This window comes from Poecilia reticulata, chromosome 10, assembly GCF_904066995.2.
Source record: "Poecilia reticulata chromosome 10, P_reticulata-male-v2, whole genome shotgun sequence".
Taxonomy (NCBI): Eukaryota; Metazoa; Chordata; class Actinopteri; order Cyprinodontiformes; family Poeciliidae; genus Poecilia; species Poecilia reticulata.
Window position 1 is genome coordinate 16,124,173 of NC_088839.1, and position 26,841 is coordinate 16,151,013.

Consider the following 26,841-nt stretch of genomic DNA (forward strand, 5'->3'; position numbering starts at 1 on the left):
ATGTATAAAAGTGCATGTAACTTTTTTTCTCACTGTCTGACAGCTAGAAAAAACAGAATTATTTATATTTTCTAAATACCAGAAGAATGAGTAAGAGTAAGAAAACTGTGTACAAAGGCAATTTCTACATAAATCTGTAGGACCCTTTAATTTAGTGTAGTGTGCATCAGATATCAATTTCAGAGCAATAAACCATGTACAATGCAGCCATGTTTTCTTGGAGAGCTCAAAAACATTGACTTCACATGTGAGCTATCTACAAAAACTAATCTGGGCCCAAATAAAATAATACCTTTGGGTTTTTGTTTGCCACTCAGGTAGTAAGCCATGGACCCATGTTTACTGGATAAAAGCGTTAACAAGCTACGGTATAGTCAGAATATGTTACTTTTTTTCCAACAGGTAAACTTACAGTTAGTAATTTTACATTAATTTAACAATAATTTAACATAACAACTTGTGTTTTTCACTTTCATTCTTTCTTAATTTTATTTTGCAATAGTTTCTTTCTCTCCATTCAAGCAAGCAGAAAATGTTTTTTTTTTTCCTTTTGGTGTGCATATGTTTTTCTTCACAGCTAAAAAAATAAAAATCCACCGCAGCTATCTGTTTGACAGCATCGGTCTTGAATTAATATTTTAGTCACAAAATTAAGATACCATAGATTATCTGGCAATCACCATACTGTAATGTTACAAACATGTTGTTTTTAATCTCTATTTGTTTAATCCATGAAAAATCTAAAGAAAACTAAATGTATTTATTTATTGGGTTGTAGTTTTGATTGTTGTGGTCTTACATACTGTTCAGGCTGAACGGCACGAAGCCCCTCCTCTTGAAAGGGGGGGTGAAAAAAGGAGAAGAAATCAAATTTCTTGATTTCCTCTGGTGTCCAACAACAACATCCCCTTCCTGTCGTCTTATACGCACCACATCTTATATTGACCTCTTGGTGAGTTACTTCGTGTTTTGTATCGCATTTAATGCATTCTTTGTGGCTGTTTATCACTGTTCTGAGCGCAGTAGGTGTCGTATTTCTACAGTACTTCCATGCTGGAAGAGTATGTACAAGACCCGGCACAACAAATTCTTGCTCTCTTTCCGCTACAGTACGACACAGTTGTGTAACAGCTCGGCAATGGAGGAAACCGAGTCAACTGTAGTGGAGAGACCAACAGGAGAAAATGAGAATCAGAAGTTAGACGAGACCCTGTTGTTGTCCAGCAAACCTCTGCACCGTTTTGTCCGAAAACAACCCAGAAGCTTTGGGGTAAAAAGAAAACAGGGAGTGGGTGTAAATTCATGTACAACTGTGCACACTGACTGAATATATATTTGTTTTTTTTGTTTGTTTTTTTCAGATTGTGATTCTGATGTTTGGTTGCGCTGAGGTTGTGATGGGATTTGTGATGGCTGGTAATGACTCGGATACCTCATTCAGAATATATATTCCCTTCTGGCAAGGAACTCTGGTATGTATGTTTTTAAATGCTAAAGCTCAAGAAGAAACCTTGTTTATACAACATTAAAAAAAAAAAACATTTCCCTGTTTTTAGTTTAACTATAGACAAAGAAAATAGAAGGAAACTCCCGACCAAGCTTCGTTCACTGCTAGCTCAGCAATTTTGAACATTTCATTTCTGACCTCATGTATTGAGCAATTAACATTGCTTCTTCTATTTTGTGCATTTTTCATAGAATACAAAACGAGGGGAAATGTTTTACATTTTGGCAGCAAAAGTGTAACATATCAAATATGATACAGCAAAATATGGCGTTGTTTTGAAAGGGTTTCCTTGTTTTGCTTAAAGCATTTAATAATCAGTTAATTCTTTTTTTTTATCTGAATTTTGATATGTTTTTTGTGTCACGCTCAAACAGCTTAGCCTACCAGCATTTCAAAATTAGCGCTGTTTGCATTCTGTCCACTCTGATACAGGGTTGCCCATTTTGGAGTGGAGCTTGGAGTGAAATAGGAGAAAAAGTGGTCATTTAATGATCTGCGTTATTTTGATACAGAAATCAAAGCAAAAAATTGTGCAGCTTATTTTTAAGCTGCACAATTTTGCATTAAATTTTTTAATTGAAATAAATGTTTAATATCTCATTAAATTCTGATGTACAAATTTAAGCCATAACATTGCGATGTGCAAAAAAATGGCATCAGACTTCTGAATTGGTGGCTTAACCCTTTACATATATGCATGCAAGCTTTTCATAAATGTTGTTTTAAGACAATTATGTGTCTAGAAACACTACTTAATATTTAGGGCCTTCAACATTTTGTACATTTGTGCTTTTAGTCGCTTTGTATTCAAATACCATTTGATAGAATTAATAGAACACAATAGAAAATAGAAACAGCCTTTATTGTCCAGCAAAGGGGAAATTCAGGTGTAACAGCAGCATCAGGTGCAAAGGTTCCCAAAAGAAGTTCTTAAAGTGTTAAAAACAGTATATATAAAACAAGATGAATAAAAGCAACAATAATTTTATCAATAATAATTATTCTAATTAGAACAGAAAATACTGTGCAGTTATTAGAAATAAAAGAGTCGGACATGAGATCCAAGGGATGTGCAAAAATCATATGACCATAATGAGCTTAGATAAATGGATACATTTATTTGTTTTTAAAACATAGTTTAGGGAAAGGCTGCCAGTTGGAGCTGCAGATCATTACAATTAATTGTTATATTTCTTTTAAAAATGTATTTATTTATTTATTTATTTATTTATTTATTTATTTATTTATTTATTTATTTATTTATTTATTTATTTATTTATTTAAAGGGTTTATGGCAACTTTTGATCCAGCAGATGGCGCCCTTGAGACACGTTACACGCTAATATTGAATTTTTGTTCTTTCGTGATTGTTTCTCCCATGATGCGATACAAGTACATCAGTAGACTTTGGAGAATCATTCAAAACTACCTCATTGTTGTCGCATACCTTGAAAAAAGACAAAAGAAAAAAAAAAATAATTAAATCTCTTATCCAGCTAAGGTATACAGTATGTGCACAGCACAGCTGCTGCATGACCCAGCTACTTCAGGAAACAATAGATGCAACTCCCCTGTTCAGTGCTAAAGTAGCTATCATTGCATGATATGGCTAGGAATGGAACTGGATATGCAATTCTGTAGCAGAAAATGATTGGGTCTTTTGATTGATGTGGATGTTTGTATTTGAAGTTCATTACATGTGGAGTCCTATCTATCTACACTGAGTTACGTCCATCCAAGAAGATGGTGAGCCTGTTGATTTTTTATTTTTTAATTTTTTTTATAATCCCTAGTTTTAAGATTTAAATACACTTTTGTCCAACTTTATTACTGACCATACAGTCTTTCTTAATTAAACTCAGTTGTCTTTGTAATCTGACTGCACAGGTGACCTCATGCCTGGCCATGTATGTGGTCTCTCTGTTGGGCATTATTTTCACCATATCACAAAGGATACCCTTAATCGCTTCCTACACGTGGCGTATTTGGCATTACGGCAACCATCTGGTGAGCTTCATGTTTACTCTCTTCCTCCTTTGTCTTTGCTATCATGTTTGTCTGTGTGGATAAAACCCCCATTTAGTATTTTACAGCTATGCTTTTTTAACCGTAGGTGCCATTTATTTCGGTGGAAGGAATCTTGCTTGCATCTTCTCTGCTTGTATCAGCATTTCTTATCTTCTTGAGCGCCATCGCAGGTTACGCATTACGATCTACGAGAAGTCAGGTAATATGTTCTTCGGTGTTGTGTCATTTAAAAAAATGAAAAGCTAAAATTCACGTTCTACCTTTCAATGCTGAGCCTCTGCAGAGTAACATGGAGTATAATATTTCAAAAAAGATGGTAACCTTTTGGAAACTGAAAATTAGTCATAATGGTCACTTGCACAGGGAAAGACATGCGGCAAAGGTCGCCAAGCCGGGAATTGAACCTGCGACAGCTGCGTTGAGGACTAGGGCCTCCATACATGGGTTGTGCTTAACCCCTGCGCCACCACAGCTCACCCAGAGTTAAGATTTAAACTAAGAGTAAATATAAAAGGAGAGTATTTGACTCCAATCAAAGTTCAAATAAAAAGCTTTAACGTGACAGAGGTCTCTAGTTACCCTTATATCAGCTCAAAACCACTGAAATGAGACAGAATTTCATCTGATGCACTCATTAGTGGAAGGAAATACTTTGTGTCCACTGAAAATGTTTTCACTGTAGCTTGATTTTTAAAGCACAAGATGATTAATTACATCACACTGTGAGTTACTAGTCAGTATTGTGATTATGTGATTCCGTTTTTAATTATCTACTTTGAGCTACTGCTGAACTCAAAGTTAAGTTTACATTTCTAATCAATTTAGGCTTTAATTATTTAAACTGTTAATCCAATCCAGTCAAATTTTATAGTTTTTAAAATGCATACCGCTACTTTTTGGCACAGAAAATTTACATCTTCTGACATAAAGACACAACCTTTTATTTATCTTACTTGTACTTGGTTTGTGAAAATACATTTTAATGTAATGCCTTTATTTGCCTGTGCAATTATGTAATGTAAATTACACCCTGTGCAACGTAATATGAAACAGTCATACATCTTTTTTTTTTTATCAGTAAACAATCTGCATCACAATAATTAATCAATTCACAAATAAGAAACAGTGTGCCTTTTGAAATAGATTGATTTTGATTTTTACAGTGGCATCTTATAGAATATTGTATTTCATAAACTTCATTTTCTATAATAAACTCTAAAACGATGTTTAAATCTATCAAAGGTCTACAGTTTGGAAAATTATATATATTTTTATCTCGACTAACAGGGAAATACAATTTACTTTTATTACGTACACAATGAGGTAAACAATTTGTCAAAAAAAGACAAATTGAACTGACATTTATTAGACTATAGCAAATAAATGAAAGATAGAAGAAACGTAACATAATTGTGATAAGAAAACATAGTTTGGTCACATTGCTGTCTGTCAGCTGTTGAGTTTTTATCACTCATTCCAGCTTTTTGTTTTCAGATTATTGTCCAGCACTTTGTGATGCATCCCCAGAGTGAAGAAAAATCGAACTAGGACCAACGTTCTCCAGTACCATCCTATGCACTCACATAACACTGTTTTGTTCACTTCAGGTGTTTTTTAACAATTATGTCATATACTGTATATGTTTATACGAACAGCCATATTTTGGTAGGTTTGCAGTTGCTTTCTTTCCATTTTCAGGAATATTGTTTCATTCTCTAAAACCTCCTGAGGTCTTAACAGAAAATCTGTATTTGCGCTGAGTTTAAATTATATGAAGGTGGACTCGTTAAAAATTTGGTGATTTTTAAAGAAATCTTTAGGATTTTACTGAAGTTTCGAAGGCCAGGTATCTTCCACGTTATAATTATGCATTGCATTGTTGTGTTGATATATCACAAATAATACGAAATAATCAGAAGCTTATGGTTATAACATGCCAAAAAAAAAAAAAACCTCAGGAGGTTCAAGGGGTATAAATACTCTTGGAAGACGCGCTGACTGGTTAATGCCAGATGAGAAAGATTTTTACACCTGCACCAAGTTAGAAAAGTTAAACTTTTTCATTGTATCTAAATTTAACCTATGAAATGACCACTTACACCACATCAGTAATATTAGATTAACAATATGCTTTTTAAAAATGTAACATTAGTAGTTAAGTGTTTAGTTTTTAATCATGTAAAAATATGAACAGCTTTTATGGTGACCAGCTTCACATTTTTAATCAGATTATTTTTATTATAACTGTGAATTAACTTTACTGCATTAACTGATTTTAAAAATTTTGCTTAAATAAATTTGACTTACAAGTACACAGATGTATTAAAATAAAATAAAATATGCATCAGCATGTCTTTGCATCATTTTTGTATCTGTATTGTGCAATGTAAATTTCCAGTAGATGCCCTAACAGTCGTCATACCGTCGGGAAAAAAAGAGATATAATAGTATCTAACCTTATCTAGTAATAGTTGTGGCTCTAAAATTTGGACAACCAAAAACAAAGTCAAAAAGTCACATATTTTGGAATTTTCAATTTATTTCTTTTTGATGTTATCAACTTTTATCAACAATAGCTCGACATTACGCTGGAAATCCTCTCATGTTATTGGTGATGCAGGGGGACATCAACATTTATTTTATTTTTTTCAGTGTTCATAGCATTTAATAGACGTAGCTGGCAGTGTAAAGGGACTGCATAGCAGCCTGGCTGGCTGGGGTGGCAGGCTTGTACTCTCCTTTGGAGGCCAGGCCGTTGATCTAATGGGAGCGGAGCAGAGGAGAGAAGGGCAAAGTCAAACAGTAGCATTAATGATCAGCCAAGTTGCATGCGTCACCTGAGTGCAAGACCGAACAAATGGAAAGCTTTGAGAAATCAATCATTCACGAAACTGTGTAAAATTTTGTAATTCCAGATAAGAAATATTTAAAGTCCAGAATGGCTAATTGATGATTAGGAACTCATCAAAGGCTTCCTGTCTGTCTGAGGCTCACCTTCGCCCTGGTGAAGAAAGCCTCCTGCGCAGCTTTCTTGTTGGCGTCTTTGCCCACCCAGGCTGCAAGAGCGGAGGCCTGGAGTGCTCGGCCGTAAGAGAAGGTCAGCTTCCAGGGGCGGTGGAGGGGAACTTGGTTGATGGCGTTCAGGTTGAGGGAGGCCTCCTCCTCACTCTGACCTCCAGAAAGGAAGCAGATGCCTGGAAAGGTTGCAGAAAAGAAGCACAATTTACAGTTAAAATGTTGAAGTAAGGTTTTATTTAAATGTTACAAACAGTTAATATTGTTTCCAGGAGAAGGCAGCTCTCCTGTTGTTTTACTTTCATCAGTTGTTTTCTATGAGAAAGTCCTTGGTGGTGCACCTAATTCTACCTACCTACAAGGTGAAAATAGTGTTTTTCTTCTCTATAAATAAAAATGTAATCTAAACCTAACAACTAGTTTAAACTAATCTGGACTTAGACTAAATGAGAGAGAGAGAGAAAGATATCTGTTGCTTCTAACTTTTTACAAGAACCTTACTTCATAAATCCTAAAATATTCCTATAACCTGATTCCTTGTGGTTGGGAGGAATCAGCTGCAGAAGGCTTACCTGGCACAGCAGCGGGTACAGTGCGCCTCAGAGTGGTTACTGTTGCCAAGGCGACATCCTGGGGGGTGTATTTCTTAGTGCAGGAGTGTCCAGCGGTGACCATGTTGGGTTTCAGCAGAGTTCCTTCCAAGTACACATGGTGGTCATTCAGAGCCTTGTACACAGCAGCCAGGACCTGCAGATAAATACATACACATAAACATGAATGGGCATTGATATCATGTAATTAAATATATAGATGGTGTGCTTTGTGTCATACTCGCCTTCTCTGTGACATACTGGCTGCGTTGCAGGTCGTGGTCACCATCAGGCAGGATCTCTGGCTCCACGATGGGCACCAGGCCATTCTGGAGAAGACGGGATTAAAACTAATGACATCTAGGTTCTTCATCTGCTGTCCGTTACTGCAGCTAAAACTGCGACACAGACCTGTTGGCATATGCTGGCATATCTGGCAAGAACATTGGCGTTCTCTGCTATGGCGAGAGCTGATGGGCAGCCACCTGAGATCTTGAGCACACACCTCCACTTGGCGAAGTCGCAGCCGTCCTTCTTGTACTGGGCGCACCGCTCTGACAGGCCATCAAGACCTAAAAAGGCACAAAAGATCTCACTCTGAATCATTTTTTTCTTCTTTTTTTTTTAGAAATATGCAAAGAAGAGTATATGTGTTAATGGTAGTAGTTACCTTGGGTGGTGGTCTCTCCATCTGTTCCATTCAGACCAGCTGTGCCTTTGTCTACCTGTGTCAATTAATCACACAAGTGTAAGTAAAATCTAAAAATTGTCAACACTCTTTTATTAACAGTCTCAGAAGTTTGCATGGAGATCTCTTCACCTTGATCCCAACGACAATCCCCTTCTCCTTAATAACCTGAGGAAAGAGTTTGCCGCTGTCTGACTTCTGGTAGAGCGTCTCGTGGAAGAAGATGACCCCGCCGATGCTGTTGGCAATGGAGGGGTCGGATGAGAAAAGGATCTCCCGGAAGCAGCGGCGGTTCTCCTCCGTGTTCTCCACATTGATTTTCTGCAGCCTCTTCGCCATGGTGCCTTGAGGGAGGAGCGTAGATTTTCAGCCGCACATGACCAGCTTGCAGTCGCTCCCAATAACACAACCGAGACCGAGACTAACCTGTTGATTCGTCCGCAGCCAGGATTCCCTTTCCTGGAGCGACGATCCTCTGAGCAATGTCAGAGAGCTCCTTCTTCTGCTCCGGAGAGAGGGCTGGGAACTGATGAGTCATCCTTGGAGAACCATAGCGGATTATTAAAATCAACTTCAAATTTTACAGTGAGAGAGGAAAATGCATTGCATTTTTACATCTAATAATGGCAAATGGCTGCTATTACACATCCTGCTTTTCTTGCACCACCTCAGTTAAATATTTGGTCTGCATGGTTGAACTTTGGCCTTCAAAACAGATACGTTATTCTGTTTAGATATGCAACCTGAGTTCATAGTTCACTTTGCAACAACAGGTTGACCAACGTTTTTTTTTTTTCTGCAGAGCAATGACAGCAAAACAAGGTACTACAGCTAAGCTCTTGTTGATCATTTACATGCAATACAATAACTTCCGCCAAATGATATTTGCGCAAATACTTTTGCACTTGATTTCTTTTCACCGTGTCAGAATAAAAACATCAATGCAAATTCATATTTGAAAGGAAATGTAAGCATTTCTGTTTATTAGCAGTTAACAACAAACCACCTCTACCAGCCTGGAAACATGTGCAAAGTCGCATGCAGACCAAACCCACTTATAATGTAGCAGTGCCGCAGAAACTAGTCACGTTCTGAACAACCCTCACAAATTTCTCAAATGACCAAATAAAAACGAATCTCACTTGAGTGTTTTGTCAAACTGCGACGACAGCTGAGGTGACAGACGGCCTCCTTTTTCCTTCCAGGACTGATCGCGATGGTGATGAAGAAGGCAGAAAGTGGGTGAAGAGTTGTATTTATTCCTGTTAAGGGCGGTGAGGGGGGGGAGGTGCTCATGATGTGGCGGGGGGCGGGCCGGGGGAGGCGGGTGTCACAATGGAGACGCAATTGGCCCCCGTCAAACCCAAAAAGGCGGGCTTCATGATGATGTTGATCTGCTTTGTGGACTCCACAGTTCATCGCAGGGCCTGGGATTGAGTTTGAAACATGAAAGAGAGCATTGTGTGAGTGCAAAGTCAAAGTCTGCATGAGCGAAGAAATCAGAGGAGGGAGAGCTCCTCCTTCTTTAGTTTTGCAGAAAATGTAACTGGAGACACTAGCTCTGCTGCAATGTTGCAATTCAGGTTTTGGATCCCTTCTTCTGGGGGAATTGTAAACATTCACAAGCAAAGATTTGTATCTTGCAGATGTTTTTTTTAAGGATTCTCAAAATGACCTTTGTTAAAATAAAGACGAAGGACAATCAGCAGCTGCGTGTCAAATTTTGTTTTCATCACTGTACAGAAAACAGATCAGACATGCAGATCTCTTCTCACCATTGGAATTTCTATTTCCTTAAAGTCAATATACAGATCGGTTTTAAATCTTTGTTTATCATTACTATTTTCTTTGGCATGTTATATTTTCATTGGGGTTGAAGTTTCACTTCAAATACGCAATCCATAATCAGAGGTAACTTTTTCTGCACACACAGCAATATGCTCGTTGTCACATTCCGAGAAAAACAGCTTTTTAAAACTTGTGTCTTCATGCAGTTTGCTGTACATTGCATGCATATCTTTTTACACTGCTATTTTTTTTTTTAAATAACTTTTTATCTAATCCCAAAAGATGGGGACATTTGCACCCAGAGACTGAGACTGATGAGATAGCTTTTACACAACCTGGACTCTGCACCATGTGCAATGTCCTCTTTCTAATTGCAGCTCAGAGTTCAGCCTTTGTGGGTGATTTTATTTTCACATACTTTGTAGTTCTGAAAAGTCATCCAAAGAATCTTGCTTGTCCCAGTGGGTGTACATAAGATGGTAATTAAAACAGATTGCAGAGGACAATTGCTGGTTTGAATGTTTTGTTGTAAATCATTTCTCTAGTGTGTCATACAACTGGTGGGAAATCCTGAATATCCCTGTCAGCACTGAAAAACTGCATATTTCTTGTGTTATGGCATATAGCGCGTAATATGTACATTATTCATATAACATGTACACATGACCAGAATAATGTTGTTTTCACCAGGCGAAACTACTGCAGAGCAACAACATATCTTTTTAAAAAATAAAATAAAAAAAATAATAAAAAAAAAGATTCCAAATTATTTCAGGAATCCATGCCACTAAGGCTCAAAATGCCTTTAGTTCTGTCATGTGCTCTGATGGTCTGATCTCGCTGAAGAATTCTGGACTTTGGTAGACTTTGAAACAAGCAAAGGCTTTAGATAAACTAGTGAGGTAGAGATTGTTATCTGAGTGTGTTTCAAAAACAGGACGATTTCGTCATGTATTGTGTCACAGGCTTTCTGTCTGGGCCGTCTGAAACTGTTGGCAAATAAGTTTTGGACACATGCTTGCTGACACAAAAGCAAATATAATGTGCAAAATATCTGTTTTGAGAAATCATCAGACATAAAATATTTGTTTTAAGAAAATTGAAAACAATTAGCTAAATTTGAATGTTTTTAATTAGATGTTCATTAAAAACGATCATGCTGTGAAAATGGAAGCATCAGTGAGTTTGTTGTGCAAATGAGCAGACTGATGAGATTTATATTCACCCTTGCTCAAGCTAAAAAATAAATTGTTTAATCTTTACTGAAGAGGGATATACGAAGTAAACTGGTCCAAGTATGGATCCCTGATGAACTGGCAGAAGTTCATAATTTTTCTTACAATTTCTATGCTATGCTAACCGGAGCAAAAAGTGTCCTCTGGAAACCAAAATTTTAACATAACAAGGCTCTTGCAATATCCCAAGGTACCTCAAAAGCCGAGTTTATGTAGTAAGCCGTCTTGCTGCACTGTAAAGTTTTGAACCAATTGTAAATGAAAAAGGTTGTAAGTAAAAATAATAATAATAAGTTCTTATTACAGTCAAAGTAAGACAAAAACACAACTTTGCCCAGAAGCTTATTGACACTCAAAACCTGCACTTCTGTTTTTTCTTTATTATAAAATTATATCTACACTCTTTATGAAGCTAAAAAGAAATATTCATCTTTACCACCAAAGAATAAAAGAAAATAGGCCCAAGTAAGGATCCCTGAGGCACCAGATGGGTGGCTCAATTGGCAGTTATAAAGAACACGACAGATAGATAAAATGTAAATGTTTTTTGTCCTTTAGAATAAATCCTTATCGTTAAAAACCCCCTATATAGAACTTTGTTACAGGACAGGAGGCGCATTATCAGAAATTATTGAGATTGAACACGTTTAGAGCGCCCTCCTTTCCTGGAGATGGCGGTAGAGAGCGGATGTCAGGTGAAGGTGGTCCCGCCCTCCCTCTAGGACGTTAACACTTCCGTTTCCGTGAGGGAAGGAGTCGTAACATCAACATTTCGAAACAGATTCAGTCAGTAACTGTTAACATTTACATCGGTAAGGGTTTAGTTAAAACATGTCATACTGAACGTGTTATCAGACGGTCCCAGCAAATCGTCTGTTCAGCTCTAAATCTCTTCAGATTCTTTTGCATCTGCCGTTAGCAGCTAGCTAACATGCAGAGAGAGTTTCAGGCAGCTTCCCCAGAGTCTGAATGTTAACACAGCATTGTTTTTCTACATTTATATTATTATCACTGTGGAGTATTTGGGTTAAAAAATTAAAAGTAAAGCCGTATTGCTAAATTGCATCTCCGGTAAATGTTTGCTTTTGTTGCTTTTGAGCTAGTAGATGTCAGGGCAGAAGCGTCCCGCTGACCCCAGTGGGCCCACCTCCTCCGGTGCCCCCCCGGAGAAGCGGAGGGAGCGGGATGGAGAGGACGGAGGTCCCAGTGTGAGCGCTGGAGCCGGAGGGAGCACCGCGGTGGAGACGGTCATCAAACTGGGAGGAGTGTCCAACTCTGTGAGCCTCTCTTTTATCTTCATCTGATGCATCAGAAAAGTGTGAAGTTTTCATTATTTTTCCGATCCGAATGAAATGTTTTCCAGGAGGAACAAGACATCAAAGCTCTCCAAGCTAAGAACCGAAAGTTGGGGGAATCTCTCGATCAACGACAGGTACACTCAATGAACGTTTACAGCTCTGGACACAGGCAAAGAAAGCTGCACTGTGCTTCATCTGTTGGCTCATTGGCTTGCAGGTGATTGAGGATGAGCTGCGAGAGCGAATTGAGAGACTGGAGACTCGGCAGGCTACAGATGATGCCAGTTTGCTGATTCTCAACAGATACTGGAACCAGGTGAACATTCAGAGAAAGAACATTAAAGACGAATGGCTTGGGTTCATTTCTTTTACGTTAAGTAAAAACGTGTCACAACTTACTCTCTTTCAGTTCGATGAGAACATCCGACTCCTCGTCAGGCGCTACGACCAAACAAGCAGCGAACCGGAGAAATCTCCAACAGGGGAGGGACGGAGCCTGAAGCCGGAAACTCCAGAACCCGATGGAGATTCAAACCAGGAGCGGGCCAAAGACAGAGGTAATTATGGATCGGGCACAGGAGCAGAAAAAAGCACAGCATGAATATATTAAACAAATACTAAACCAACCATTTCTTTCCCTGTTTTTCACCCAGGGCATCAAGGAGAAACGTCTAACTCCTTTTTGGCGACGCTGGCAAGCAGCACCAGTGAGGAGATGGAGGCCGAGCTGCAGGAGAGGGTGGAGTCGAGCCAGAAGCAGGCTAGTCGTTTGGTGGAGATCTACAAGAACCTGAAGAGCACCTTGGACCAACTGAAAACGGAGCTTGACTCTGGAGGCGGTGAGGGGAAACATGCAGGAGTTTCTCCAAAACAATATAAAGAGGCACTGATGGCACTGCAACAGAATGAAACTTAATCTGAAAACAAATTGTGTATTTACAGACGGTGGTCTGAAGCAAGTCGCAATCAAGCTGAACTCCCTCCTGAGCAGGGAGAACGAGCTGCTCCAGCAGCTGACCGAGAACCTGAAGCAGAAACACAGTCACATGACCAGCGAGGTACAGACTTCCTTCTTAGTGGTTGTTTTCTTCAAATCGAGATGCACCAATCCTGCTCTTTGATTTGACCAGTACGAATGAGATTATTTCACAGAGATTGCGCTTTTGAAGGAATTATAAGATCATGCCCATGTGGTGTTATTTATCAGATTTTTATTCAACTTAAAGTATTTTAGTTATTCCTTGATGAGTACAGATCAAGGAAAATGTATCGATTTCTTTGACTATATTTATAGTGAAGATTTTTGTGTATTTTTTAAAAATAAATAATAAATCTTGAAATTTCTTGCCTGTAAAAATATGTGGGGCATCTCACTAGGACGACATAAAATGGCAGGATGAATAATTTTTGCCGTTTTATAAAATGTAACTGATTGAAACCTTGTAGAGCAATCTTAAACAGTTAGATGCTTGTACTGCAGGGGTCGGTTCTGCAACTTTTACATAGCTATCTGATCCAATGCAGCATCCAGTCAGGTTCTGCAGAGTCCTGAAGAGAAACAGATGATTTAATTTGGGTTTGTGGAAGCACAAACACATGGAAAAGTTGCAGGGCATTGGTCCCTGATGACTGGAGCTTGAAGCCTCTGTTGTAAGGAGAGTCCCGTCTCCTCATCAGTCTTTGCTCTCCTTGTCCTTTGCAGTCTCGGTCTTTGGGTCGGGCGGCTAACAAGGCGGACCAGCGCGTCAGCGAGCTGCAGGCTCGGATTGAAGAGCTCCAGTGGGACATGGAGAAGATCCGCCGTCGAGAGAACAGGCTGAATGCCCACCTCAGCGAAATACTGGAGCGGGTGAGACTGAATTTTGTCAGTAGCTGGATGAAGATGTGTGTTGTAGTTTGTGTTAAACTGCAACACCTTTGCTGTCCAGGTCAACAGCAAAGGCTACAAAGTGTGTGGTGAGGCCAGCAGCGTGTGTGGAACAATCACCATTAACAAAAGAAAGGTAGGTTTCTGTTTCCTCTTTCATTTATTTCTTCATTTATTTAGTTTCTCAGATTGGTTCACATTAAATTATTTTTTTTAATAGTTTGAGGAGATGAACAGTGAGTTGGAGGAGAACACAGAGCTGGCAGAAAATCGCCTCGTTGAGCTGCAGAAGCTCCAGCAGGACCTGCAAAACGTCCAGCAGGAGAACAACAGCATGAAGGTATTTCCGCCTTTGCAGCAACGATTTCAATTCAGACTTCTGCATTTCAGCAGCAGAGCTTTGGCTCCTCGTTTAAAGCTGAACAAAACTCAGCGACTGCATCAACTCGAGCTCAAAGGCACTTTGTTGTGATGCTCAAGATACTAAATGGATCTTTGCTGAGTGACATTTGCTGAGTGATACTTTTAGGTATAAAAGTATTTATACCTAAGTTTTTACCAATTTTTTTCACGTTACAATCACAAATTATAACCACAAAAAGATATTTTTTCAACATTTAACTGTGACATTCTACCAAAAAGGACACAATTTCGAAGTGAATGGAAATTATACAAAATTCTTAATTTATTTAGCAATTAAAATCTGTTTTGTGTTTTTATTCTGCTTTCCACAACTAGAGATTGAAATGGTTTCTCATTGTTTGCAAAAGAGGCCAAGCTCAGTCAGACTGAACAGAAAGCAGCTGTGAACAGCAGTGTTCAGGTTTCACAGTAGAATCTCAATTAGAGAATCTCAATTAGATCCAGGTTTAGACTTTGACTAGACCAAGCTAATACATGAATATGCTTTGATCTAAACCCTATGAGTGTAGGTCTGGCTGCATGTTTAGGATTGGTAAACCTTTTTCTGAATCTGAAGTCTATTACAGACTCTTACAGTGTTACTTCCAGTATTAGCCGGTATTTATTCTGACGGCATGATGCTGCCACCATGTGTCACTGTAGACTGAGAAGTGTCCTGGGAGACTTTCAAGCCTCGAGATATTGTTACAAAACCTGTGTTTTCAATTTTTCCATAATATTATTCCTGCACACTCTGCTGTTCTCCTTGGTCTTGGTGTTGCTAATGTTCTCCAACAAATCCCTGAGGTCTTAAAAGAACAATTACTGAGACTAAATTACTCACTTTGTCTTTACACTTCATGTTATTTCATTTTAGATTCACAGGCACTGGGTTTTACTGAGACGTTGGAGTAAAGCCGGCTTCAAACTTTGAAGCCCATGAAACTGGCTCCTTTAACTTTGGTGTTGCATTATTTTGGTTTAAATTTGTAGCCTGTCAAGGAACTTAAATTTTTCTATGTCATTTCAACTTTTTTCTTTGGCTTCGTTGTTTATTAATCATTTTCTTGGTTGCCAGACGGAGCTGCTGAGTCGAGCTGAAGGTTTGGTCAAAGAGTCCTCAGAGTACCGCTGTCTGCAGTCTCAGTTCTCTGTGCTCTACAACGAGTCCCTGACCCTCAAGGCCCAGTTAGACGAAACCCGTGCTCGCCTCAACACTACCAGGACGGCGCGCCTTCGACAGCTGGAGCACATGGAGGTGGGTTAGGTTGGCGTGTGTGTGTGTTTGTGTGTGTGTGTGTGTGTGCGTGTTCATGTCGGGGTTTAAATGCATCCCTGTCTTAACTTCTGCTCGCTTTCATCGTGTCTTTGTGCAGAATGATGAGGTGGCCCTGCAGAGGAAGGTCCGCACTGAGGTGTTTCAGCTGGAAGACACGTTGGCTCAGGTCAAGAAGGAGTACGAGATGCTGCGCATCGAATTTGAACAGACTCTGGCAGCCAACGAGCAAGCAGGTAATCCACCTGTCTATCTGAAGAAATGCACTGCTCCCGGTCAGAAACAAGCAATCAGAGCCAGGAGGAGAGTGTTGTTCTTTCAGCAAATGGTCTTTTATGATTCTGCATTCTCCAGTTAACGATTAATTGATTACTTGATTACTTGATTACTTGACAACTATTTCAGTAATCGATTCATCATGATTAATCAGATTTTTTTTTTTTTTTACCGGTTCATCTTCTCATTTTAAATCGCACCTTTTCTCTTAGGTCCCATCAACAGGGAGATGCGTCACCTTATAAGCACGCTGCAAACACACAACCAGCAGCTGAAAGGAGAGGTGGTGAAGTACAAGCTGAGACTGAGAGAGACGCAAGCTGAGCTCCACCAGGTAGGTCAGAACGGGACAGAGAGTCAGAAGCTACAAGGGGAAACAGCCGAGCTAAAGACGTCTCCTCGTTGTGTAGATCCGCGCCTCAAAGGGCAGCGCCATCCTCCAGTCGCAGTCGAGCACAGAGATGGACGTGAAGGACGAGTTGACCTCTCCTTCGACCCCGGCTGTTTCTGGAGAACCTGTGGTCAAAACGGAGCCGGATAACGGCTCGTCCACACCCAGCAGCACCGGTAAATTACATTTACAATCACAGTAGTTTCACTTTCCCAGATCGCGGTTGATCATTTGGATCCACCTTGTCCTCCTTGAAAGGAATTTCACTAAAAACGGAGCCTGGCATCGAACCGGATGCAAACATAAAAGAAGAGGAAAAAGATGAGAAAAAAGAGAAGGAGGAAAAGAAAGAAAAAGACATTATAAAGAAAGAGGAGAAAGACAGAGAGAGAGAAAAGGAGAAGGAGAGAGAGCGGCCGACCCGGAGCAGCAGCAGCAGTAGCAGCGGGGTAAAGGAGGAAAGGGAGAAGCCGGGAGTCAGCAGCCAGCCGGAGGAGACGGGCGGAGATCGGCTCGCCATGATCGGAGGATCCAAGAGGAAAGAGATGGAGCAGCTGAAGATCGTCCGAACAGAACTAAAGTACGTTTGGAAAGTTGTATTTTCCATCCATCTTGTGTTGTACGTATAGTCTGGATCTTTTAATGACCTTGTAAATCAGCATCTAGAAAGGCTTTGATCTAGGCAGAATTCCGACTGCAGACAGATTTTTTTCTGAAACTTAAAATTTCTTCCCTATACGCATCTGTAACTTTGTAGGAAAGCCCAGGAGTCCCAGAGAGAGATGAAGCTGCTGCTGGACATGTATCGATCGGCACCAAAGGAGCAGAGAGACAAAGTCCAGCTCATGGCTGCAGAGAAAAAGACCAAGTCAGAGGTGATCATAATCCTTGAGCTGTTTTAATTATTGTAAAACATTTTTTACCGTTTAGTCTCGATATTGTTCTGAGTTTTACAAAAGAAGAGTTTGTTGAATGCGATGTGACAATGCATCTCCTCTTTGATGCAGGCAGAGGAGCTTCGGCAGAGGCTGCGGGAGCTGGAGGAGAGGGAGAGAAGAGAAGGCAAGAAAATGGCGGACGAAGAAGCTCTGAGAAAGATCCGTTCAGTAGAAGAACAGATAGACATCCTCAACAAGAAGCTGTCCATCGCCAAACAGGTCTGAGCTCCACCAGGTCGTTTACATTCACCAGCTTTCTGCCCGGTTCTCTTTTTTGTCTATCTCACTTCTCCCTGCAAAACCCGTCAGGAGGAAGACGCGCTGCTGAGCGAGATGGACGTGACGGGCCAGGCCTTCGAGGACATGCAGGAACAAAATATCCGCCTCATGCAGCAGCTCCGGGAGAAAGACGACGCCAACTTCAAGCTGATGAGCGAGCGGATCAAGTCCAACCAGATCCACAAGCTTCTGAAGGAGGAAAAGGAAGAGCTTGCCGACCAACTCCTCACCTTAAAAACTCAGGTGCAACATGAGGCCGCGCCTCAATATCTCATCTTATATATATTATCTCAAATAAAAAGATGCTTTTATTTGTATTCATTGAACACATTATAGTAAGGCACTGAAGGCCTTGTTAGTCCCTAATAGTCTACTGTTGACAAATTATTGTGAGATCAATTTACTGTTATCTTTTTCATTTGGTTTGAACTTAAATCATGTTTGAGTGTTGTTAGATTCTTTCGGACTCATTTGTTATGGTCATGATTGACAGGTGGATGCACAGCTGCAGGTGGTCAGGAAGCTGGAGGAGAAGGAGCGCCTCCTGCAGGGCACAATTAGTACTGCGGAGAGGGAGCTGGCTCTTCGAACACAAGCTTTGGACATGAACAAACGAAAGGTAACATGTTGATCAGAAACTTAATCTTTTAAAACTGTGGAGAAATTAAACATTCTAATAAATCCTGGTTTAAAAAAACAAACAAAAAAAAAAAAACAGGAGTTTAAGTTGAATGACGTCTGTTGCGGCTGCAGGCTCAGGAGTCTGCGCTGCTGTCAGAGGAGCTGCGAGCGCAGCTGGAGCAGGTTCAGCAGAAGCTGAAGCTGGTCAGAGAGGAGGTGGTGGAGAACAGCATCTCCAGAGAGAAGGAGTCCTTCAACGCCCGGCGAGCGCAGGTAGCAACACACACAGAGGCTAAACCTGCACTCGGTCTGTAAAATGATGAAATTAATAATAACAACATGAAGTTTTTATTTTAACATTGTTACTATTTGGACTGAATGATGACAAGTGACTGTAGATTATTTCAAAAATAAAGTCCAGCATTAATTTACTGATGCTGACTATAATGAAAAGCTTTTGTTGGAGATGGATTATATGGGTTTAAAATCAATCCAAATATCCACTATTTAATTTAACGATGATAAAAAAAAAAAAGTATTAAAAAAAATCTCTATCTTTGACTATGGATCTAAGTTTGTTTCAGGTTGAGCCTGAAAATGACAAATGATGAAAGGAGCTACTTCACTGCACCAGCTGAGTTAATTGGTGCAATCAGTTTCTGAAAAGTAAACACAGCTGATGCTCACAACGCTTCCTGGGATACTGTGTGTTTGTAGAGTTTGCAAACATCATCAGAGATTATCATCATTACTGGATAGCTGCTCTTAACCTTTCAGCTTGAATGAAGACATTGTGTGAACTGCTTTCAAGGAAGACGCGTGTATTTTACATTTCAAATGTAAAATCCTTTCCAGTATAGGGGAATTCTGATCTGCAGATTCCTTGCTGTCTAAATTTTCTCAGTTTTGCTCATTACTGAAATACTAACGCGTTGAGGAGCAAGGGTTTTTAATAATAGTTGTTTATAAAACGAGACATTTGGGAAACTCTTGGCCAGATGAGGAGCAGTTGTCTGTGTTTTGGTGTTGGACATTCAGCCCTGGACTTTTTGCTGCATGTCTTCCACCTTTCTTGGCAAGTCTTTTTTTTTTTATTATTATTAATCACATAATCTTTTTTGTTACAGTGCGATAAAATGATTTAGATTTTTTATATATATAACATCTGGAATGATTTTAAAATCTTTTTTATTATTATTCAAATGGTTTAATCCTAAATGCCCCAAATTCTAATCATGTCTATTTCAGTTAATTATTTATTCAATTTGAATTTTATATATTTTTTTACCATAATTTGTTGCTCTATCATGACATCTCATCCTATTATTGTATCTTCTAATCAGTGATTAAACAGATGTGTATTTGTAGTGCGTAAGCTCGTCTTTTATACCAGTAGATGAAGGTCAGTCAGCGCCTCACTTTGTGGTAGATTTTCTTTTTTCTTTTTTTTTCTCACAGTCGATTGTTTTTCAGGAGGACATCTCCAAGCTAAGGAGAAAGATTGAAAAAGCCAAGAAACCAGCTGAGAAGATCAGCAACGGAGACGAAATCCTGAACGAAGAAATTAACGAGTACAAGGTACGCACACAAAATGGAAAGCTTACATTTATTACAATCTTGTGCTTGAATAAAACATCTGACATAAAAAACCCCAGATGAATAGCCTTCAAGTTAAATTTCTGTAACTAGTTTTTTTTTTCATAACACCAGCCACATTTTGAAATACTCAGCAGCGTCATGGTCAGATTTTCCTAACATTTGTCTGTAAATGAGTCAGTAGTTTTGTGTAATTATGACAAGTCTGAATGATTAGTGAAAGCCATGTTTACAAGATTTATGACTCAGCTAAAACAACAAAGCCCTAGCTGCTTTACAAGTTCGAATGCCTTCATCTTTAAACCACTCAGTCAAGAACCTTAATGGCCTCCATGTTTACAGTTGAAGACATTTCCTCCTCCTCTTCCCTTTCCTCCTGCAGGCTCGCCTAACGTGCCCGTGCTGCAACTCCCGGGTGAAGGACGCCGTCCTGACAAAATGCTTCCACGTCTTCTGCTTCGAGTGCGTCAAGACGCGCTACGACACTCGGCAGAGGAAGTGCCCCAAGTGCAACGCCGCCTTCGGGGCGAATGACTTCCATCGCATTTACATCGGCTAAATCCACCAACTCTGCCCTCCTCCAGTCGGGATGAGTAGGAGCTGGTGCCTGAAGCAATCATGTGGTCCATCCTTTCACAGGGTATTAAGTGCAGCCACAGGATGATTTCAGTGATGCTCCAAGTGGAAGACTTTATTAAAAGGTTTTTTACCCCCCCTCCACACAATGACTGAAACATTCCCATCCAGTATCCACTACTACGCTGATGTTCTCTGGTGCAGAAGGAATGGTTTTATACTGAGTGTTGCTTGCTTTTAAAAACGGCACGTGAATGCAGTGGATGAAAAACTGCAGTGAAAAGAAAAAGACCATTTCTCTTAGTGTTGTTTATATGAAGTGTCTCTGTTTATTGTACATTTCTTCTTTTTTTTTTATTAGAAATTATTTTCTTGCCTCTGAATTCTTTAACATTTCCCATGTTCCTGTGGTGTATTTTGATGTTCAGCTAGTTATTAAACTGATATCAAATGTGTGCTTCTGATTCCAGCTCCTAACCTTCCACAGCGTAGCTTACACACTACAGCGGGCAGCTTATCCAAAGCAGAGTGTAGGTGTTGATGTATGCTTGCATACAAGCCATTTCATCAAAGGGGTGTGGGTATTAAGTAAAATCATTATTTTTGGGTTGTATATGTTATATTATTCCTGCATGTGTGAGAAGTCCTCACATCTCCCATGGCGTCCATCTGGGGGTGCCTAAATGCGCTGCCAATCTCACAGAACCTCTTTCCTTGGAACTCTTCCGCTCAGCTCCTTCAGACTAGCAGCAGCAGCAGTTAGCAAACACCTGGTGGAACTGCTCCTCTGATGACATCATGTCAACTACTTCTCAGTGCAAAGCTTAGAAGAACAGCATAATGAGAAGCCTTGTGAGGATACTCTGAAGGCTGACGAGAGTAGGCGCTTCTTAAAGAGGCAGAGGCCCAATTTCAAGGTGTCAAATTCTAAGTTATGTTTAAAACAGACTGGATTTTCATAAGAACTGAAGGTAAAATAGTTACTTGATTGTCCTGGAAAATGGCAGTTTATGTCTGGCCCCTGTAGGCGTCAGTTCAGACACTGTCACCTACTGGTCAACCAGTGTAGGGTCGCAAAATGATTAATCCTGTAATGAGTTAGTGGCTGGATTAATACTGCTATTTAACAAGCTAAAACGTTTATTATATGTTATGACTACTTTGTACCTAAAAACCCCAAAACATCCTTGTTTGTGAATGAATAAATGACTCACTGTCTATAGTCCATAATGCCACGTGCTGCATTAGAAGTGCAGCACGTGGCAAAAAGACTTCAAAGGAAGATAGCGGGGCTGACGCTAACTGATCACACAAGAAAAGAGCTGGAGCCTAAATCTATGAGCAGTCCTCACATTTGACTTTGTGTGTGTTAAACCACAAGTCCCAGTGTGCAAATCTCTGTTTATCCCTGTGCTGCAGAGCTCTCCTCCCCCTCCTCCCCCTCCTCCTCCTCCTCCTCCTCCCTGAAGATCCAGGCGTGTTTTCTCGTTGGAAACAGTCGTTAGAATCGCTTGAAGGAAGGGAGTGGAGCTCATAAAGCTGGTTCTTATATCCGTGAAGGTTTGAGCAGCGTTAATTCATCGCAGTTTACCGTTTAATGCAGGCACAGGGACACAAGGAGCCGCGAAGCCTCGCTGGAGCCGAAATAAGAAGCTTTAGGTTCACTCGGGTTCGCCGCGTCACTCCCGTTTTCTCATAAATCTCCCAACCAAAGGAAGCCTTTTTTCACGTATTTCCGCTGTATTTTTTATTTTTTTCTTTCTTCCTCCTGTATGAACCGCTGCGTCCCGACTACAGATCGTGTGCTCGGACCCCCTGCTGGAAGCCTTTCAACACCAAATATAGCCGCTGTTAACGCAGGATCGCTCTGGATCAGATTCCGAGAGCGCCGCCAAACATAATTGCCTGGATAATTTGTGATCCCGAGGGGATTTCGTCTAATTTTGCTGATCACTTTGATGATCAGGGCCGGGTTTTCTCACGTTTCCCCGCTTGAGATGCACGCTTGAAGCCCGCTCAGACTGCTCCTCAAAGAAGCCATTTTTAATTAAGCTTTTGATTTCCGAGCCTCTGCCTAAAGCTCCCCGAGCTGCAGCGCAAAGCCTGTGCGCGCACATCTTGGCACGCCGTTTCCACACCCATCCTCCCCATTGTTCTCCGACAGGGCCATGGCTCGGGTTTGGCTTTCTGTAGCTGCGCTGGTTCTCGGCGTGTCGCTGTGCTGGGCCGGGGGCCAGCAGGCCAAGGCGGAGAGCCCGCCGGTGGTCACCCTGCGCACCGTCATCACGGGAACCTGCCAGGAGATCCAGCGGTACGCGGAGTCGCTGGTGGGAGCAGGCGTGATCCGCTCAGCTGCTGAGGTACAGGAGGAGCCGCGACACACCATTATACACTTTTTTTTTTTAATCTCTATTCGCAAACGCTTGTTTTTCCCTTTCATTCTTAATAATTTAACTCAGCTGTAATATTCTTGATAAAAAACTGATTTACTAATTTTCAGCTATCACTTTTTCTCTTCATCCTTCACGCTCATCCCTCTCTCCGTGCTCCCTCGACTTCCTAATCCTTCTCCTGATCCCCTCAACCTCCATATGACCCATTCACCCATGCACACACATAAACTCCCACATCATGACCCTACCCCCACCATGCTGTGGCTCCCTTCTCTTCAGAGTGCTGTGTTGTATCTTGAATCAAAGCTGGGTCAGGAGAACGTCCAAACCTTGGCTATGGTAAGAAAACTCCCAAACACTCTACCGTGGCATGGTTCCAAATTTGTAAGTGGCGCCACCAATGGGGGTGGGGGGGGGGGGTCAGGTAGCAAAGGTCAATCCTGTGAATTTGGTGGTACCCAGTTGTCTGGATGTCATACTGACTAAATATTTGTCAAGCATGTATTTAAGAGAGGGAAGTGTAAGCTTTGCTAAGTGTAAGCTTGCAAAAAAAATTTTATGTAGTTTTTTTTTTTTATGGAGCCATTTTTAAATATCTACTACGTACTTCTGGCTACTCTTTCAAATGAAATACGGTCTCATAGTTAGGGTTTGAAATAGGAAGAGTTAGAATATTTCGCCACACATACGTTTGTGGGCATCAGGGTGTTAGTTTTTCTTTAAATTTCAAGTTCTGCCACATCAATCTGTTTTAATAAAACAACTAAAACTCTGCCAGGGAGACTCAGTCCATGGCAACCTTTCACAAGACTCTGGGGCCGCCACTGAAACTTTGGAGCCGGCCAGTTGGAGCTTAGCCCATTCAACACCTGTAGTTGGAACAAAATGGCCTCTGTGAAGTCATCGCCGCCTCATTTGTGATATTTGCATGCGAGCCTGCAGCCTCTCTCCCTGCTGTGAGCTTGTGCAGATAATATTTTTGTTTTTATGTGTCGCTCGATAACAAACTTGCTCACTGTGACTCAGATGGCAGATCTCAGAATGTAAAAATCCGAGGTGTACGCGCGCACACACACAATCCCTGGCATGGAAATTGTCTCGTTATGCAACCAAGAACACAACAAAAAAGGAGCAAAACAACGTCTCTCCAACTGAACCTGGATAAAGCGAGGGTTTTGAGTAATAATAGCAACCACAACAGCTCCGCATGCAGCTCTGACTCAGCGCAAGTAAACATAATGTAGCAGAGAAACTTCCAAGGTCTGACAGATAAAGTTACTGTATTCACTTCAAGCCTTTCTGTTCCGCCTCACATCAGCTTTTGATATATTATTAATGTCATACTTTTGTGTCCTTATGTTGATATGAAACCTTCCTCTGGAGTTTGCACAAGCATTCCTCAAGCTACAGTGTCATCCTCCATCCCGCCCATGCAGCCCACTGTAAAGCCACACTGTGGTATTAAGTGTCAGATGTTAGGACTTGTGCGAACACTGTGCATGGTCCATGTGTTACTGTGCGGTGCAACAGGTGCAGATAAGACGCCCCCTTCCCACCCTCAGTCCATCTGACCGGGATACCCTTGAGCTTACAGGACAAGACTGTTCTGCATCTGACTCTGGTGTTGTGAGGAGACACTCTATATGAATAGAGAGGGATTCCTCCCAGCTGTCTCTCCTCTCATGAGGAGCAGCACCTCAAGGCCTCTTCCTTTCACGGGCTCGTGCCAACTGCTGCTGTAAATCTCTGTCTCAGCGTGATAAACGACTCTGTGCCTGGCTGTACCTCCTCTTTGTTTTGCCCCTGGCTGATCAGAATGTTGTCCGTCTTCTTTGCTGCAGAAACAACGCGAAACATGCCTCTCACTCTTTCCCTGTCTCTCTCTCTCTCCTGCCCGTCTCCGCCACAGTTTCTGTCGACGGCAATCCGATTCTTGGCTGAGGGAGCAGCCAGCGGCCTGAACGTCATCGCCGTTTACGTCACCGAGATCCTCAGAGTCACAGGATTCGATGGTGGGTACCAGGATTGTTTGCAGCTGAGACACTGGTGTCTGTGTTTAGACTTTGCTGCTTTCTCAGCTTCGGTGTGTCGCTCATTGCATTTTTTTGCATGCTGCAGTGTGATAAGTTTCTGCGCCAATCAGAGTAGAGCTTGAGAGAAAATATGCAGCTGGACCTGTGGCCAGTCAGGCTGCCACACCTTTTTAGGTGCGAGTGTTGGTTCTGTCCTTCTTTCTCCAGAACAAATAAATAGCAAACCCTAAACCGGATTCCTTGTCTTCACAGTTGCAACGTTGCCACGCTTCACCCCGGAGGGTGTGACCGCCGTTGCCCAGTGGGGTCTGGTGGGCCTCATCGCCTACTGGATTCTGACCATCCTTCTCCGTTTGCTGGTCGGCGTCTTCAAGCAGCTGTTTTGGGTTGTGAAAACGGTTTTGGCTCTCTGGCTCTTCGGATTGATCGTGACCGACAAGTACGCCTCCGCAGAGACGACGGCAATTCGAGTGGGAGTCCTGGTGCTGGTGGTCGCCCTGCTGACTCTGTTCACATCGAGCTCCGAGAAGACTTCCGGTTTGGAGAGCCGGGTTAACAAACTGGAAGGGCGGCTGAGGGCAGTGGAGAGGAGGAAAGAGGAGTAGAGTGGGGGCGAAGGTTGGCGTTCATGCTGGTGGGGGGAAGTGGCAACGTTTAATGATTTCTACATTTGTGACAACTTTGAAAAATAAAGTTATCTCTGAGATTTTTAATCAGAAACGTCCCTTTTTCCACTTTCAGATAAGAAATTGATTTACAGAAATATTAGAAATAGAGACAGTGTAGAACTTACCCATGTCTCAGTTAGCAGGAAACAAACGTGGAATGCAACCAGCAACTTAAAGATAAAGCCAAACTGTATTCTTAAAAAGATAAACTACAAGTGAAGTGCAGCAATGACTGAAGTACTTTGCATGTTATTGAGTACATTTTAAAGTTGACTTAAGGCAGTGCAAATCAATTTGCACTGTACACCAAGTCATAAACCATGATTCAAAGTGCTATACAACTTAAAAAGAAAAATATAACTTAAAAACACAATTGTGCATTTTAGAGATCTGGTAAAAATGCAAAAAACATAGAAATAAATATAAAAGAATGAAATGAAAGAGCAATCCTTGACTTTTAGCAGAAACCTGCATTAAACAGAAATGCATTCAGTCAAAGCTTAAAGATCATTCAGCTTTTCAGGAAGCTCATTTCACGACCAGCTCCAGCAGATTAAATTGTCTGGTAATATTTATTGGCTGATCTGGTACGGTGATTTATTGATGTACATTAAATGTTCAACTTTTAATTGTGCTCATGCCTGTCTCAGCGTGAAATGTGCTGCACGCAAAGCAGTCAGTTGAGCTGGACATGGAGATGTGATGAGTGTACCGCTTTCTTTTTCTCCATCCAAGTCAGATGCAAAAGTTGCATTTTTACTGGCTTCAATTTTGTCTAAATGGAGCAAACAATAGACGGCAAAACCGCCAGAATAATGTTTAAAATCTATCTTTTATCTCACCGATGTAGTTACATTTGCTTTGACAGTATAGGGAGGAGTAGACACAATGGACCAAATAAAAACTTCTCAGGGCTTCATTTGGCCTGAAGAAAAGTTTGCATGTACACAAAACACACTAGTTTTAGAAGATTTTTACAGGATAAACTAACATTTAAATATCTGCAAATGCAACTTAAATGTCTTAAAATAACTTGATTGTGGCTTTAAATGCTGCACTCCGGACTGGAAATGTTGCAAAGACCTTTTAATCTTTGTTAATGCACTCATGACACGGCTTTAACAAGGAGTGCAGCAAAGAGGTACTACTGTGCTCAAACTCTACAGTTCGTTGGAAAAATATGTACAGAGATTAAGAACTACAATAAAGCAAAAAAAAAAAAAACTCTTCCGTTACAAGTCTACGACTTCCTTAAGGTTTTTCCCTTTCAAAAGCTTAATGCTGACCTTTTTAATCAAATCTGAAAGTTCTGACATGCTTTGGATTTTTGTCCAATTGGAAAGTCACGTTTCACTTCCTTGTAGTTGTGTTGAAAT

The 26,841-nt window shown here is 40.9% G+C and overlaps 3 protein-coding genes and 1 pseudogene across 6 annotated transcripts; 3 read left to right on the plus strand and 1 right to left on the minus strand.

Annotated features, from left to right (window-relative positions):
* The first annotated feature begins 1,035 nt into the window (after positions 1-1,035).
* On the plus strand, positions 1,036-5,882 carry LOC103471294 (uncharacterized; annotated as a pseudogene). The gene is made up of 6 exons (XR_014089292.1): positions 1,036-1,270; positions 1,362-1,472; positions 3,197-3,253; positions 3,395-3,514; positions 3,621-3,734; positions 5,030-5,882. The product of XR_014089292.1 is annotated as an uncharacterized LOC103471294 (transcript).
* A 307-nt stretch (positions 5,883-6,189) lies between these two features.
* On the minus strand, positions 6,190-9,056 carry aldob (aldolase b, fructose-bisphosphate). The gene is given in 9 exon segments (NM_001297481.1): positions 6,190-6,295; positions 6,530-6,729; positions 7,123-7,297; positions 7,386-7,469; positions 7,552-7,712; positions 7,811-7,865; positions 7,961-8,172; positions 8,255-8,367; positions 8,971-9,056. Coding segments are annotated over 8 exon segments (1,095 nt in total). The 5' UTR covers position 8,367; positions 8,971-9,056; the 3' UTR covers positions 6,190-6,199.
* A 2,455-nt stretch (positions 9,057-11,511) lies between these two features.
* Positions 11,512-20,826, plus strand: rnf20 (ring finger protein 20, E3 ubiquitin protein ligase). Of its 2 annotated transcripts, none has more exons than XM_008420193.3 (22): positions 11,512-11,663; positions 11,955-12,128; positions 12,215-12,283; positions 12,367-12,465; positions 12,559-12,706; positions 12,803-12,988; positions 13,092-13,207; positions 13,852-13,998; positions 14,078-14,152; positions 14,237-14,356; positions 15,497-15,676; positions 15,795-15,930; positions 16,183-16,304; positions 16,381-16,537; positions 16,620-16,941; positions 17,119-17,236; positions 17,369-17,518; positions 17,609-17,821; positions 18,072-18,197; positions 18,332-18,472; positions 19,673-19,777; positions 20,178-20,826. In XM_008420193.3, the coding sequence occupies exons 2-22, from the start codon at positions 11,958-11,960 to the stop codon at positions 20,352-20,354; spliced, it is 3,078 nt and encodes a 1,025-aa protein (XP_008418415.1). In that variant the 5' UTR covers positions 11,512-11,663; positions 11,955-11,957; the 3' UTR covers positions 20,355-20,826. The 2 variants fall into 2 exon arrangements, with proteins under 2 accessions (XP_008418415.1, XP_008418416.1); XM_008420194.3 differs by having other exon boundaries at positions 11,520-11,663; positions 11,951-12,128.
* A 983-nt stretch (positions 20,827-21,809) lies between these two features.
* LOC103471297 (uncharacterized) lies at positions 21,810-25,510 on the plus strand. Of its 2 annotated transcripts, XM_008420196.3 has the most exons (4): positions 21,810-22,731; positions 23,044-23,103; positions 24,674-24,776; positions 25,050-25,510. In XM_008420196.3, the coding sequence occupies exons 1-4, from the start codon at positions 22,540-22,542 to the stop codon at positions 25,400-25,402; spliced, it is 708 nt and encodes a 235-aa protein (XP_008418418.2). In that variant the 5' UTR covers positions 21,810-22,539; the 3' UTR covers positions 25,403-25,510. The 2 variants fall into 2 exon arrangements, with proteins under 2 accessions (XP_008418418.2, XP_008418419.2); XM_008420197.3 differs by lacking the exon at positions 23,044-23,103.
* Positions 25,511-26,841: the final 1,331 nt, after the last annotated feature.